Source organism: Prionailurus bengalensis, chromosome D1, assembly GCF_016509475.1.
Source record: "Prionailurus bengalensis isolate Pbe53 chromosome D1, Fcat_Pben_1.1_paternal_pri, whole genome shotgun sequence".
NCBI lineage: Eukaryota > Metazoa > Chordata > Mammalia > Carnivora > Felidae > Prionailurus > Prionailurus bengalensis.
The window spans coordinates 74,083,828-74,098,932 of record NC_057346.1 but is presented as its reverse complement, the minus strand read 5'-3'; the positions used below and the strand labels follow the sequence as shown (position 1 = coordinate 74,098,932).

Here is a 15,105-nt window from a genome sequence, read left to right as displayed (position 1 = left end):
TTAGACAGGCTCCCAAGACATCCAGAGACATCCAGAACATCCCTGAGGCCCCCAGGGCATCCAGCCAGGCCCAGCTGGGGCAGACATACCCCCTAGGAACATAATGGCAAGCTGTCTTATATGAAGACAGCAGTACTTGCTCTAAAGGACTTTATGAAATCAAGAGACCACTTGCACACATGTGGACACCCAGTGACCCTTATCCCATCCTTCCTCCAGGGTGGGCGGAGCAGCCTGGGCTTCCCCGGCAGTCGGGAAAACAAGGAGAAGAAGGTCTTCATCAGTCTGGTAGGATCCCGGGGCCTTGGCTGCAGGTGGGTGTCAGTCATGCCCTGGGGCTCTCTCATGGCCAGTAGACCCCAGGAAACCCCTAACACTTCTCCCCTTTCTCACTGCTGCTTCTGAGGAGATGACACTTCTCAGTGTCTGATTTCCTCTCTGGGCTTCACAACAGCCCTATACAGCCAGAGGGACAGCTCTGACAGGCCCATTTTATAGATGAGGAAACTGAGGCCCACAGGCAGAGCCATGTTCCGTTGGTGGGCTCTTGAGTCACTGCAAAAGGGGCCCGTCTAGCTGGCCATCTCTGTTATAGTTCCCTTGTCATTTATTACCTTGTGGGGTTCCTTAAGTGGCAGCCAGGGAATTGCAAACAGGCATCAGGCCACCTGAGGTGGTCTTATTACACACACAGGTGCTACACTTATAGATCTAGGTTCCAGCCCCTGCTCTCCACCTGTGAGCTCTAGAACCTTGGACTGGTCACTTAACCAGTCTGAGCCTAGTTTCCCCCTCTATAAACTGGGAATGATGATCCCCCATACCAGCTGTTGTGAGCAAGAATGAGATGTAGAGATAAAGTACCAGCTTAGTGCCTAGTAGGTAGTAAGCAGTTGGTAAACATTAGCTATTATTATTTAACTTTTTCTTATTGTTTCTACTCATTCACATTTATTCAGTGCTTTTCTGCCAAGCATAGGTGCTAAAAAGTCCCTCCTTCCCCACCACTAAATACTTACAGTGTAGAGTTGCAAGGGCCCTAATGAAGCTCCTTTCTGCATCAGAGATGGCAAATAGGTCTCCCGTCCTGTGCTATTTTTCATCAATTAGTGGTGGCTGCCTGGAGTCCTATAGCTGACCCTGTTTTGAGTCCCCCCAAATTTAACTACTAATAACCTACTGTTGACTGGAAGCCTTGCCGATAACATAAACAGTTGCTTAACCCATAGTTTGTGTTGTATATACTATATACTGTATTATTACGACAAAGTAAGCTAGGGGAAAGAAACTATTGTTAAGAAAACCATAAGGAAGAGAAAATGCATTTACAGGGTTGTACTATGAGAAATCCACATACAAGTGGACCCATGCAGTTCAAAGTCATGTTGTTCAAGGGCCAGCTGTGTTTTGAAAAGACCTCTAAGGCACCAAATCTAGGTTTGGTGGAAAAGAGTGCTATGATCAGTTCGTGATGTCTGCCACAGATGTGAGAGGGGAAAATAACAGTACGAATGCCATCCTTGGTGTAGGTATCTTAGGAGCGCTGAGGAGGGAGCAACTATTTTAGGCTTGGGATAGAATAAGGAGTTTGGTGAAAAGCTTGTAGAGGAGATAGCATTTGAATCTTAAGGAATGGAAAGAAAGAAGAAACAGCATATGCCATATATTGGGTGAGGGGTTGGGTAGCGGGAAATTACAAATAGTTTTTTTGTGGCTGTTGCTGCAGGGAAATGAGGCTGGACAGGTAAACGATGGAGTCCCATGGGTACTGAGCCTCATAGGTGACCTGGATCCTGAGGGGCCAGCATACGGGACACACAGGCAGAGGGACCAGGACATTGAGAACGAGCAGCACCTGCCAGGGATGAGCAGAGCCACACCCATATTTCCCATCTCTCCCACAGCATTTCCAGTGGGCCCATCCAGAAACCTGGCATCTTTATCAGCAATGTGAAGCCTGGTTCCCTGTCTGCTGAGGTGGGGCTAGAGGTGAGTGACCGACACTGGGATGCCCCAGAGGGGTACAGGGTCAGACGATGACCCTGGTCATCACGTTAGTGATGGAGGTGCAGGCCTTTCCACACAGCCCTCTCCCAACAGCCACTGGCTGATGATTCCTCCCCATCTGCCAAGTGAAGGCTTCACGTTTCACCTTTCTACAGTCTTCTCTGGCTCTGAGAGCCTTTGGTCCTGACCTTGGGGATGTAGTAATAGTAAAGAATTGACATTCATTGAGTGTTTACAGGGTAGGACTTTCTTCTAAGCCCTTTAAAATGTATAAGAAGTCTGAGAATTAGGTACTGTCATTTTACAGATGGAGAAACTGAGACCTGGAGAAAGTGTATGATTTTTCTAAGATCATGTACCTAGTGTAATAGGGCTGGGATTCAAACCTAGGTAGTCTGGTGCCAGAGCCAGAACTCTTTTTTTTTTTTTTAAGTTTATTTATTTATTTTTGAGAGAGAGAGCACATGCATACACAAGCATGGGTGGGGCAGAGAGAGAGGGAGACAGAGAATCTCAAGCAGGCTTCGTGCTGTCAGTGCAGAGCCCGACGCAGGGCTTAGACTCATGAACCATGAGATCACGACCTGAGCCAAAATCAAGAGTCAGATGCTTAACCAACTGAGCCACCCAGGTGCCCCCAGAACTGTTAATCTCCAATCTCTTCCTTTTTCTGCACTTCAGTTTCCTCTCCTGAAAAATGGGGGCAATAGTCTTCCTTCTAGGGTCATTGTGTGGATTAAATGAATTAATACATATGCTTCCAACTGTGCCTGGCACATAGTAAGGGATTGATGAGTGCTTGCTTTTATACAAAATATTATTATGGCTCAATAAAGCCTCTGCTATATGAGAAACCCAAGGCTCCTATGTCTACAAACTGAGTTTTTAAAGCAAATACAAATTAAGCCAAAGGAATGAACCTCTAATGGGATAATATTTGACAGTCGATAAAGAAAATATAAAGTGTAGGCACCCTGGGAGGATACCATTAGAGCTTTCTAACTGCTCTATTCATGAGGAAGAGCTGAGGTGCAGCCACTGGAAGACCCAATATGTGACTCTGGCCCCCGGGGGAAGCCCTTCCTGCAGCCAAGTAGGTTTACAGATAGTGGAGACACACTAAACCCTCTCCATTTCTCCTCTAGACAGGGGACCAGATTGTCGAAGTCAACGGCATCGACTTCTCCAACCTGGACCACAAGGAGGTGAGATGCGGGGTCTCCACCTGCTGGCCATTATGTCTGCCCTTCACTTCCCATGTCCCGCCCCCCAACCCTGCCATGGGGTCTGAGACCTTCTGTGATGTCTAGAGGCCTTGACTGCTCTGGGCTGTCAGGCTTCAGACAAGGTCTGTCTGCTTGTCCCCCCAGGCCGTCAACGTGCTGAAGAGTAGCCGCAGCCTGACCATCTCCATTGTAGCTGGAGCTGTAAGTCCAGAATGACCTGGTAGGGCCCCCATAACCCCTGACTTCCAACCCCGGCCATTCAGACCCCTGATCTCTGGCACACACTCCTGGGAAGGGCCAGAGGGTCTCCTTTCCTGAAGCTCTGACAGAGCAGAGGGAGAGATCTCTGCCTAGCGGGGAGAAGCTTGCTCAGAGACAATAGGAGCCACAGTGCCTGACACGGGGCGCCATGCTGATAAGAGGACAACCTGCATCTTGGTCCCCAGGGCTGTGGCAGTGGCTGGCCAGGTTCCCTGGGAGACTGAGCAAGAGGTCTCTTTTCACTCCCCTGAGGGCCGAGAGCTGTTCCTGACAGACCGGGAGCGGCTGGAGGAGGCACGGCAGCGCGAGCTACAGCGGCAGGAGCTTCTCATGCAGAAGCGGCTGGCCATGGAGTCCAACAAGATCCTCCAGGAGCAGCAGGAGATGGAACGACAGTGAGTGTGGCCAGCCAGGGTGCCCCCTCCCTCTCCTCCCTGCCCACCGTGTCCTGGGCCAGCTTCATCCTGCCCCCCTGAGGCCTGTCCTCAGACCAGATGGGTTCAGTGGTGGTCAGTGTATCCATCCCTTGCCTCCAGACCACCAAGCTCTCCCCTTCTAGTTGAGGAGAGCCCTTGACTTCCAAAACCCAGAAGTATGGAAAATGAGGATGCTACCAGCAGTAGCTAACGTTTGTTGAGTATCAGTCATGTGGCCGGCATTGAATCAGGACCTTGTTTATGTCTTGCTTAATTTAATTCCCACAATAGCTCTGGAAGATAGATGGTATTGATCCATTTTACAGGTGAGGAGGCTGGGAGGTCTTAGCTCAGAGAGGTTAAGCCACTTGTGAACAAAGTCACATGTGGCCAAGCTGGGATTCACACCTGTCTGTGGTAATAAGGCTCACCCATCCTAGGGTTGGTTGAGATGATGGACTGGGACAATAAATGTGGTGAGCAATTCACAAATAAAAAGCTACTGTCAAAATCCAAATCCAGATACATTCTAGGAGTGTAAAAACAATTTGGAAAAGGAAGGTGGACAGGATCTTTCCCTCTTCCCCATCACAGAATTAGCCTGGAGAATCAGCCCTGGTGGTACCTCTGCCCATTGCCCTGGCCTTGGCCAGTGGCCCCGGCTACATGTTGCCTGGGGCCCTCCTCCCAGAGGACCTGACTCCAGCAAGGCCCTGCCTACTGTCAGTCACTTTATCTAAGTGTTTGAAGGTAGACACATAGAGTGTGGCCTGCGTCCATCCGCCTCCCATCCCTGGCAGCACAGAATCTCTGCTCAGCAGTGCCAGGCAAAACCCCACAAGAGCACGAGGCCCAGATTTTCTTGGACCCGCTTCCCCAGCATCCAAATCTGGTCCAGGCATCCTTGGAAGGGAGCCCATAAGAAAGATTTTAAACCTTTCTCAAATTAGGAATTAGCTACAAGGAAGAGAGAACTTCTCTTGCATAGACTCTAGCATGCCAATCTGAATTTGTGTTTCAGGAGAAAAAAAGAAATTGCCCAGAAGGCAGCAGAGGAGAATGAAAGATACCGGAAGGAGATGGAACAGTGAGTGCTTGGGTCCACATGTCTGCGTGCAGACGTGAGTGTGCTCTCGGGATTGTGGCCAGCCAGAGGCCCCCTCCAGGCCCAGTTTGCCTGGCCGTCTTGTCTCCTGGTAGCCATTCCATAATTCTAATAAAGCCCATCACGTTAAGGTAACTAGAGCATAGTCCTGTAATCCCCAGGGTGGCATTGACACTCGATGTCGAATACAAGTGCCAGGAACTTTGTTTTCTTCATCACAGCTAGAGCCATGCAGCCTCTCCCCAGGCTGGTTAGGGTTTCCCAATAGGCAGAGGGTGGGCCTGTAAAAGTCCTGACCCCAGTCACAGGCAAGGGGATCTTATTTCAGGATTGTGGAAGAGGAGGAGAAGTTTAAGAAGCAGTGGGAAGAAGACTGGGGCTCAAAGGAACAGCTGCTCTCATCTAAAACCATCACCGCTGAGGTGCACCCAATACCCCTTCGCAAGCCTAAGTGTATGTATCGTGTACCGGGGGAGGGAACTTCCTTCTGGGGCCTGGGGGTTGGGGAGTATCTTGACAGAGACACTAGTCTCCCTCCAATCACCACCACCTCCCCAGGTGAAGAGCCCACAGCTCCCTGGGCTGTATTTCTTTCATGGAGGGGCAGCCATGTGCCAGGGCATGGGGGTGGGCAGGATCTCTGCCCCTTTGTCCCCAGGGGCCTGTTGCCAGACTCTCCCCCACAACACAGACTCAGGCAGGAGGGCCTCTCCTTGTGCCCTTGGGCTGCTGACCAGGGAGTGGAGAGCTCTGTCAAAAGCGAGTTGTTCATTGGATCATCTTCTTGCTTTGCTGGGAAGTACGTCCACATCCCACCTGGTTCTGAATCAGAGCTGGGTGCAACAGCAGCAAGAAAGAGGGGAAATGCTCATGATGGAGAGGATTTGGGTGATCCGAGGCTGATGGGTGACTGTGGGAAGACCTTACCTGAAGTGCCCCTGCCACCTGCACCCCTGTGCATGGGGTATGGTCACACCCCTTCAAGGATGGAGTCAGGGAGACGACTGAGACCACTCCTAGGCCCAAACTGCGGCCATCCTGGGGCCTCAGCTCCCTCTGCCCTTTGCACCTCCTTTCTTCATCTGCCCTGGGTTCTCACTTCCAATTTCAGGCCAGGCCTCCACCACCTGCTCCCCTGTCCACCTGCTCACAACGCCTACTACCAGGTGCCCACACCACCAGGGCAAAGTAGTGGCTCACTCTCAGTGCTTCTCCAGGGGGCTGGTGGTAGGAAGCCAAGCAAGGTAGCTGGGGGCCATGGCAATCACGAGTCCAGGATTCCACATTGGGCCTTATTGTCACTTTACATGACATAGGGCCAGTTCTGCTGCAGCTGATTGTGCTCAGCTGACCTGGGAACCTCTAGATATGGGGTGAATCTACACCCAAGAACCAAGATTCCCCATGTCTGCTGTGTCACAGCCATTTGGGATCTTGTGATGGTCTAGACAACCTGGCCCCAACTTTGGATCATATTGGGCCCTAGAGTGGCATCATCTTGTCAACACAGGCCACTTGGGTCAACAAAGAGGTTGGGCAGGCACCTGGATGGTTCCGTTTCACTCCTGCCTGGTGCAGAACAAACATCTCCCAGCACATTCCTTCCTGGCAGCAGGGGATGGTGTCATCCCAGGGTCCTCTCTGAAGGACAAAGCAAGCTCTCATCAGCCTCCCCCCTGACATTTGGTATTAGTTAAGGATGTGGCCAGAGCTGAATTCCTGGTGAATAATCTGTGTTTGAGACAGGGAGCTAATTTGCTCTTATGAGTGAAATAGGAGCTTCAGAAGGAGAGAAATCGATTTTAATTGCTTCTCGTGAAAGTAATCCTAGTCAATTTAGTACCTTTCTAGAAACCGGGCCTTGGCTTTAGAGCAAACACATTCTCTCAGGAACTACGAAAAATAAAAACACTTTCTCTGGCTAGCTATTTATTTAGTGCTTTTAAACCAAATCAAGCTTCTTGAATGAAAGGAGCAAGAGCTTTCCCTTTGCTTTAAGATACAAATTTTTTCTAAGGGAATGTGCGAAACATGGGATGGATGGCCCGAGCCTGCCTGCCTGAGCTGGGGCAGCTGCTGCCTCTGTCCATGTCTGCGTGCACTGGCAATTTCATTCTCCTTGGGAAATCAGTCAGAAAATGCAGGAAGGCCTCTGAGCGAGCTCAATTCCTGCCTCCCTCCCCATTCCTGGGAAGCTGGAGCGGTCTCTGTTGTGTTGGGCCAGCACAACCGGGACAAGCCGGCTCCTCCCTGGTGACTCTTCAGCTCTGGGGCCCAGTTAGCCAACAGGTTATATCTGACTCAGGTGTTTGTGCCTGTGAGGGATGGACTGCACATTTTTGAACAGACAGGAAAGAGTGTGGAGCATCTCTTGCCTGAAAAAGAAAGCCACTCATCCTAATGATGTGGTGGGCCTGACTGCTTCTCTCACCACCACCTGTCCTAGGGGCACTGCCTGCCTCCCTGTGGCTGACCCAGCAGAACCCCAACATTCTTCTGAGCCAGGACAGATTGTCAGAGAGTCCCCCAGAAGAGCTTTCTTTAGCCAAAGCAATGAGGAGGGGGGTTATTAAGCATCCCAGAGCCGGAAGGAGCCTTGGGAGATGAAGAGGTTTAAACAGGATATTTCTAGGATTTTCTCTCCATTAGGACCCCAGCAATTAGCCTCCACCCCCAATGGACCCCATGGTTTAGAAGTTGAGGTTTTTCCTATCAAACTATGAAGCAATCAGTTGTTTTCCTATTGTTTTATTATGTAGTCATTATTTGCAAGAAAGCATCATTGTTCCACTATTTAATTAACATAAATTGAGCCAAAAGCTAAGGAATTTAACTTACAGCCTTTTCATAGAGGAATGGGGAAGTTCTTCTCATTAATATTTGAAATATTAATAGGCAGGTCACAGCAGACTCATCCACTCCCTTCAACAGTCCCAGGGAGGCCAAAGTCCAGATTGGAAACCACTGGAATGGATGATTTGCTATTCTCCACATGATGTCAACATTCATGTCTTCCTAACCACATGTCTCCCCTTTACCCTTTGAAATCTCCTCACCTCCTCAGGATCAACCTGCCCACATAGCTCTGACATCCCCCAGGGACCCAGAGTTCCCAAAGTAGTAAGAAGCAGCCAGGAAGGTCTGTTCTGCCATTGTAAACCCTTGGTACCAGACATGTGTAATACTCAGATATTCCCATATTCTGTGCCTCACTTCCCAAGTTTCAACTGAATGCCCTGCACAAAGTTTCTCACTTGACTGTCAGGTCAGAGGTCCCCCCGTTGTTAGCCCATTTTACAGACAGAGAAACTAAAGCTACCAAGGTTGAAAGCACTGCATGCACGATCCCGGAGCAAGACAGTTTTGATACGGGCTCCTGAGCCCTGTTCCCACCCCTGACCTCACAAGTTCCCATAGAGGAGGCCGGGCATAGGTCATTAGGCTCCTGGGAAGCACCTCTGGCCTCTTGGTCTCCCAAGTCCCTCTTCATTCACCAGCTTCCTCCTCTTTTCCTGGGTAGCTGATCAGGGAGTGGAACCTGAGCTTGAGCCAGCAGATGACCCGGATGGAGGCATGGAGGAGCAGGGAGAGCAGGTTTGCAGCCCCCGCTTCACTGCCTGGCCTTGCTGCTCCGCTTGCCTTGCCCACCGCCTCCTGCTAGCCCTGCAGACACCCAGCTCTAAGGGGCCATCATGCGGCAGGGACCACTGGAGTGTGCGAAGCTCCTGCAATCCCAGCATAGTCCAAGAACTGCACACAAAGCCTGAGGACAGGACTCCCAACCTGGCTGAAATGTCTTCTGATACACACCTAAACAACTGAACCACTGGTTCAGTGCTGCCCAAGCCCAGGTTCTTCCTCTGCTGCTCTGGGATCTCCCTAAGGACTCCCTAGATATCCCCAAGGTCAGGCAGGAGGCTTTCAAGATCCTGTTCTAGAACTCAGGCTGGTCAGGGTGGGTAATTATTTAATGGATCACTGCTGGTGCAGGGACTTTAGGTTTGAGATGTTTCCCGGTCATACTGTTGCCTGGCGGAAGCAGGGGGCTGGTGCCCTGATGATCTGGTCTGGGGCCAGGGCGGGGTATGCTTGTCGGGGCAGACCTGCCCACAGCTGCCTGAGCTGCCTTTCTCAGAGCTGACCCCTGTCATTGCCTTCTCTCTCAACATTGAAAGCAGAGGATGTGGTCTGTACTATGAGATAAGACAGTTTTGTTCTGAGTGATAGCAATTTGAGGCATAAACCCAGGCTATCTTTTGTCTTGAGCCATTTCTTGGATGGAGGGACCAGATGTCAGTCAGGAGAGGCCTCATTCTCTTTCAGTGTTAGCAGACTGCAGCTGTGATTTGGAAAAGCTCATCCCCCAACAAGGGCTGTCTCTGATTTTCTGGCACTGACTCCTGAAGCCAGTGTCCTGGGGAGAAGCAGTTGACGGGGCCCCAGGGAATCAGGGCCGTTCTCTGGCAGCCTGGGGCCTGCTCTGTAACCCAGGTGAAGCCAGGTGAGTGGAGAGTCAGACCGAGGGTGCGGTTTTGCTATCGGGTCTGCTCTTCATCTCACAGCCTCATGTCCTTGAGATCCCAACCCCTGGCTGCTGTCTGTGGACGCTCTGGCTGAGCCAAACAGCATCTCATCTCTTTGTTCTCTGTGTTGTTATAGCCTTTGGGTGGTTTTATCGTTACGATGGCAAATTCCCAACCATCCGGAAGGTAGGGCGCGAGACTGAGTGCTGTGCCGTTTTGCCGCTGAGTTTGCTGTGGGGTTTGGCCTTTACGAGCATTGTTTCTTTGCCTGTCAACTCTAAACAGTGTAACCCGGCCTGTTCACTACAAGGGCTGACCTGTCTGCGTCTATCAGGCTGACGTCAAAAGGCAGGGCGCTGCCACAGGAGCATTGTGGGGGGAAAGTGTTCATGGGGTGAGACCCGCCTGAGTACCATCTGGCACCATCTCGGTCAGCATCAGCCCCGGGAGGCACAGGGCAGGGACAGGGTCATGGCAGCTTCTTTGTTCCTCTGTCAAGACCAGAAGCCGTAGTCAGACAGAGTGAAATATCAGGTTGGGTATACACAACACACGTTATGAGACCAGCTGCACCAGACACAGATTCGCTGCCAGGCAGGGATTTTCTGCCTCGAGTTGAGACTAAGAGCCACACCAATCATAACTCTCTCCTAGAAATATCGCTACGTGTGCCAAGATAATGCATTTTTCTGGTCTCTGGGGCCTTGAATTTTCTCTCTAAATCTTATTACTGTATCTCCAGGCCCCATAAGACTCTCATCCTTTTTCTTTCTAAATCACTTTGGCATTTGATTATGAAAACGCCACTGTTAATATCTGTAGATTGGACATATGAGATGACTTGGCATTTGGAAATCAGGCATCAGCATAAATCTGGGTGAACTAATTTAGTTGTTATCACTCGGCTGGGTCTTTCTGGCAGGATGTCAGTCCCCCAGAAACCAAAACGGTGGCAGCTGGGTGACCTTGATGATAGGTAGGTAGCTTCTCCCTGCCTGTAAAATGGGAATATCTGATGTCCCAGAAACGTCTGCTCCCTTCTTCCAACACGATACTGTTAAGATAATAGACAGCAATATTATTCCTGACAGGAGTTAGCATCTTGACCTAGGAACACAGATCATGATTTGTATGATATTGAATAAACTTAGGACAGGGCACCACGGGGGATTCCTTTCCACACTGCCTTGGTCTCAGAAAGGACCCAGTCTCATAAGACTGTCTTTTTTCATCCTACAGCCCAACTCTGTGGCTTAGGCTATCTCATTGGGGTTAGATTTTGAATGCTCTACACACTATCTCTACTAGAACTCACCTACAGAGGACAGCGCGTGCACACACACACACACACACACACACACACACGCACACACACACAGGATTATATTGGAAAAAATACCTATACCTTTATGGATAGGTAAAATCTCTTCCAGGCACTAATAACCAGGTAAATGTAAGAGAACTAACATCTTCTCCACACGCATACCTCCCATAGGAAATCATGTCACTTGGACATTGCTATTGGTAAGAAGGAGCCCTGTTTTCACCTATTCATTAGTTCAGTATAACTGAATAGCTGGTATTTTTTTCATTTCATTTCCAAAAGAGAGAAAGATGGCTTCTAGGTAAGAAGCAAGAGCACATCCATCCTGTCTGCCTTTCCTCTCAGTCCAAACTGGGAGGGACCATTTGCCATGAATTTAACTGACAGCTAAAAGGACAACAGAATCACATCTCTCATGCTGGCTCTGAAAACCCATTGTCGCTTCCTCTAGAGCCATGTGACTTGCATTGTCTCCCAGCAGCTAGAACACCAAGTCCCCGGGTAATACACTTGGCTATCTATAGCCATGATCATCAGTGTGCACAATTTCCCTTATTTGAAAAGACAAAGATTCGATGTTTGTTATTCCTAACCTGGGAGTAAGTCCCTCTGAGGCTCAAGGTCCCCAGGCCTGTGGCCCCACAAAGTCTGTGTCAGCCTGCAGGATTCATGGTTCTAAGCCTTTTACTAGGATGCTTGAGTAAATCCTGCAAACCAGCCCTATGGCAGGAGCCCACTGTCCAGCAGGTGAGGTAGATTCACACGCAACTGAGTAACCTGTATGGAGGGCGCTAGTATGAGGTCAGTAGACGATGCTACGGGACAGTTTAACCTTCTGCATCACTAAACAGGTGCTGCTTTCTTGGAAAGAGGACAGAGACTGCCACATCTGCCTGTCCCATCCAGGATACCTGGCTCTAAAATGTTAGCACTGGTAGTTTGAGGGTTTTTTGGTTTGGTTTGATTTGGTTTGGTTTTTAAGCCAACAGAATGGCCATTCCTATCATTGGTGGTCCCTGTGAGAGGCCACACCCATATCCTAGCAAGCTGCCATTAGGCAGAATGTTATTGGCTCCTCTCGGGGTAATTGCTGTCTGATCTATAACATGATGGCAGGGTTCATCTATCAGCTGAGCCAAGAGTCTAGTGAACATGGTGGGTAAGGAAACAAGCAGGACTCTGAAGCAATGAGAGTCATTGCTACTACTTTTCTCAAGTAGTTCATAGACTGTGCTGGTGGCGGGCCTCTATCCCTGACATGGGGGACCATCTCCAAAGAGCATTACCTGTGCATGGAAGTAGGGATTGTCTTTAGGAGGGGAGGCAGGATGACTCAGTAATAGGTCCATAACTACACCCCCAGGCTTCTCTAGCTGTGGATAAAGCTTCGTATCCGGTAATGAAAAACTCAATTCCTCATTCCTGCCCTTATGTGCTGGGATGATTTGGGAATTCTGAGAGAAGCCCCCAGGGAATGCTAGTTAGGGGTGGGGGTGAGCTCAGTGAACAGGCAGATTTCCTCCTCCCCACATCAATTCCCCAGAATGTTGACTCTCTCTGCTGCCACCTCTCCTGAGTGCTAACTCTGTCCTCTGTGCTGTGTGTGATGGGGCTGACACTCCCTCCTGCCATACTCCTGTTGCTGCCAGCTCATCTGGGCACAGTAGAAAATGTGTTGGACCTAGAAGACTCAGGTCCAAACCCTGGCACCACCACTTACTGGATGTTTGATATTGGGCAAGGGACTTCACCTCTCTGAGTCTTGGTTCCTTCATCAAGAGAATGGGGATAATATCTACCTATGAGCATAAGTAGATTTACCTATGAACATAAATCCCTTAGCACATAGGCAGTCCATACATTGTAATTTTCTTCCTCCCTTACCCCTTGGCTTTCCTGCAACCCCATGGGAGAAGCAGGCAGGAAAGCAGGTTCTGTAGGTCCAATTCCAACAGGAAAAATAAGGAGTTTGTTTGCCTTGCATCTCCTTTCCCTAATCCTGTTGAACTCTGACAGCACAAAGCAGTTAGGCTATTCTCTTCCCCCACTCCCATCTCCTACTCCTATGGTTTTTGGCTAATCCTCAGTTCACGGGTCTAGTTCAGAGGGAATGGTGGACTCTACAGGATTCAATGGTCTGAAGTTAAGCATCAGAGCAAAATCTGATGTCCCTGGCTCTGGGCTCCCAGGTCTGAGGCTGGCTCCTACCTCCTGAAGTTTAGGACAGAGGATCTCTGCAAATGAGACTCGTCAGCTCTCCCAGATTTTTTGTAGAATCTCCCAGGATGCATCTCTGTTGTCTGAACATGAGACACCTCTCTTTCCAGATGATGGAGAAGGCGTGTGCTCAGATACTAGGACACAAATACAATGTATTCTATTTATACAGCACTTTCATTTTATAAGACTCTTTTATAGATGTTATTTTATTGGCTCTGAGGGCAAGCCTATAGGCAGGAATTTCTTCTATTTTGAAGATGAGGTGAACCAGGCCCAGAGAGGTTAAGGAACTTAGCCAAGATCACACAGCTACTTAGTGAGCTAGTAAGCCAGTTCTTCTGGCTGGAAAAAGGAATGTGTCTCCCACTCCACAGTGGGTAGCACAGTGGGTAGACCTGTCCTAAATCTGAGGTCCAGTGCCCAGTGCAGACGGGCAGAGCAGGGGGAGGGGCTCACTTCTGGTGTTGTCTGTGGGCTGAGTGCCCTGTTTGCTGTGCTGTGCCAGTGTCTACACTGCCTTTTAACCCTTGCCATGTAAACAATACCACATCTGCTCAGAAAGGAAAGGATAAGAAGAAAGCCAAGTATGACAGCCTGCAAGAGTTGAGAAAGAATAAGAAGGAACTAGAGTTTGAGCAAAAGCTTTACAAAGAGAAAGAGGAAATGCTGGAAAAGGAAAAACAACTGAAAATCAACCGGCTGGCCCAGGAGGTATGTGTCTGGCTCACAGGCTAGGTGAGCATCCCCAGAACATAATTTGGTTGTTCCCCACCATGCTCCCAGGGAACCAGCTGGAGTTGTGTTCCCCAAGTGGAGTCCAAGGATGGAGTGAGCCCTGCCCTTCTGCTCAGTCTAGAATGTGTGATCATCCCACCTGCCCAGGGTCATGGAGACCACCTTCTGGCTTAGGTGTATGTTTGGCATGGAGACTAGACTCCTTGCTAAAGTATGGGTCTGAGGCTAGCCTCTCTGCCCAGATTGCACACTTAGGTTCACCCTTCACATACCTTGCTAGAGGTTTGAGTCTGTCCCCTCCATCCCAGCCCCACCAGAGTATGAGTCCAAGGCCAGACCTGTCCACCCTATGTGTGAATATGAGGTCTTTCTCTGCACTCAGGGTATGACCCCAAGGCTAACCCCTCTGCCTAGATTATAGAACTGAAGTTAGCCTTCCACCCACTTGTCATCAGGTCTGCGTCTGTCCAGCCTCTCTCCCCAGGTTATGAGTCCAAGACCAAATTTCCCCCACCTGCATTCGCTCTGAGAGTATGGGTCAGAGGCTAACCCCGTTGTGCAGGTGAGGTATCTGAGGCTATTCCCCAATTGATCAGGCAGTGAGTCAGACTGCTTCCATCAACATAAGATGTATCCTAAGCTAGATCTCTTCAACCTGGACGTGTATCTAAAGCTGTCCCCTTCAAGATAGGACAAAAGCAGTCGTCCAACATGAGTAATTCCTATTTCCTAGATGAGTTGGGTGACTTTAACTCCCTAGCTATTGGAGAGGTTATTGGTTCTGCTTCTCTTTAATGCTTCCATGAATCAGAATGCCAAGCTGATTAGATTACAAAATCAGAGTAATGCTGGAAAATGTGAAGTGCATTACGTCTGGCATTAGGAGCGAGTAAGCAACAAAATTAAAAATAAAATCCAACTTGTTCTTCTGGAACAAAGTAGCCTGGAAGGGGAAAAAGAGTAAAGTTAAAATTTTGGCATGTGCCAGGAGCCTACAAAAGGGCCATTTTTAGAGAATCCCCAAATCCCAGAGTTCATGGGGACCCTGGGAGCCTTATCCCAACTAATCCCAAACAAAGCACAAGTCCCTCCTCTGGTTTTGCTAAGTGCCATTAGTCAGCTTGACACTCCAGCATCCTCTCCCTTCTATTTCCACCTCTTCTGGGGCCAGATGGAATAAGCCAGGGTCTTTTGCTGGATAGTGGACACACCCAACAGTACTCTTTAAAGAAGTTCTTCTATGCTGCTGATTTGAGTGCGCCACGCACGTGTGACTCAAGTGTGCCTC

The 15,105-nt window shown here is 49.5% G+C and overlaps 1 protein-coding gene across 3 annotated transcripts in view; it reads left to right on the top strand.

Annotated features, from left to right (window-relative positions):
* USH1C (USH1 protein network component harmonin) overlaps positions 1–15,105 on the top strand; it is a 47,383-nt gene that overhangs the window by 14,797 nt on the left and 17,481 nt on the right. For 2 of the 3 annotated variants that reach the window (XM_043582354.1, XM_043582355.1), the window contains exons 8-15: positions 220–314; positions 1,905–1,989; positions 3,153–3,212; positions 3,378–3,434; positions 3,747–3,889; positions 4,932–4,997; positions 5,344–5,468; positions 8,536–8,609. In XM_043582354.1, coding sequence (XP_043438289.1) covers positions 220–314; positions 1,905–1,989; positions 3,153–3,212; positions 3,378–3,434; positions 3,747–3,889; positions 4,932–4,997; positions 5,344–5,468; positions 8,536–8,609 — 705 coding nt within the window. Of the gene's footprint in view, positions 1–219; positions 315–1,904; positions 1,990–3,152; positions 3,213–3,377; positions 3,435–3,746; positions 3,890–4,931; positions 4,998–5,343; positions 5,469–8,535; positions 8,610–9,674; positions 9,725–13,640; positions 13,794–15,105 lie in introns of all 3 variants that reach the window. The other variant, XM_043582356.1, reaches the window with a different exon arrangement.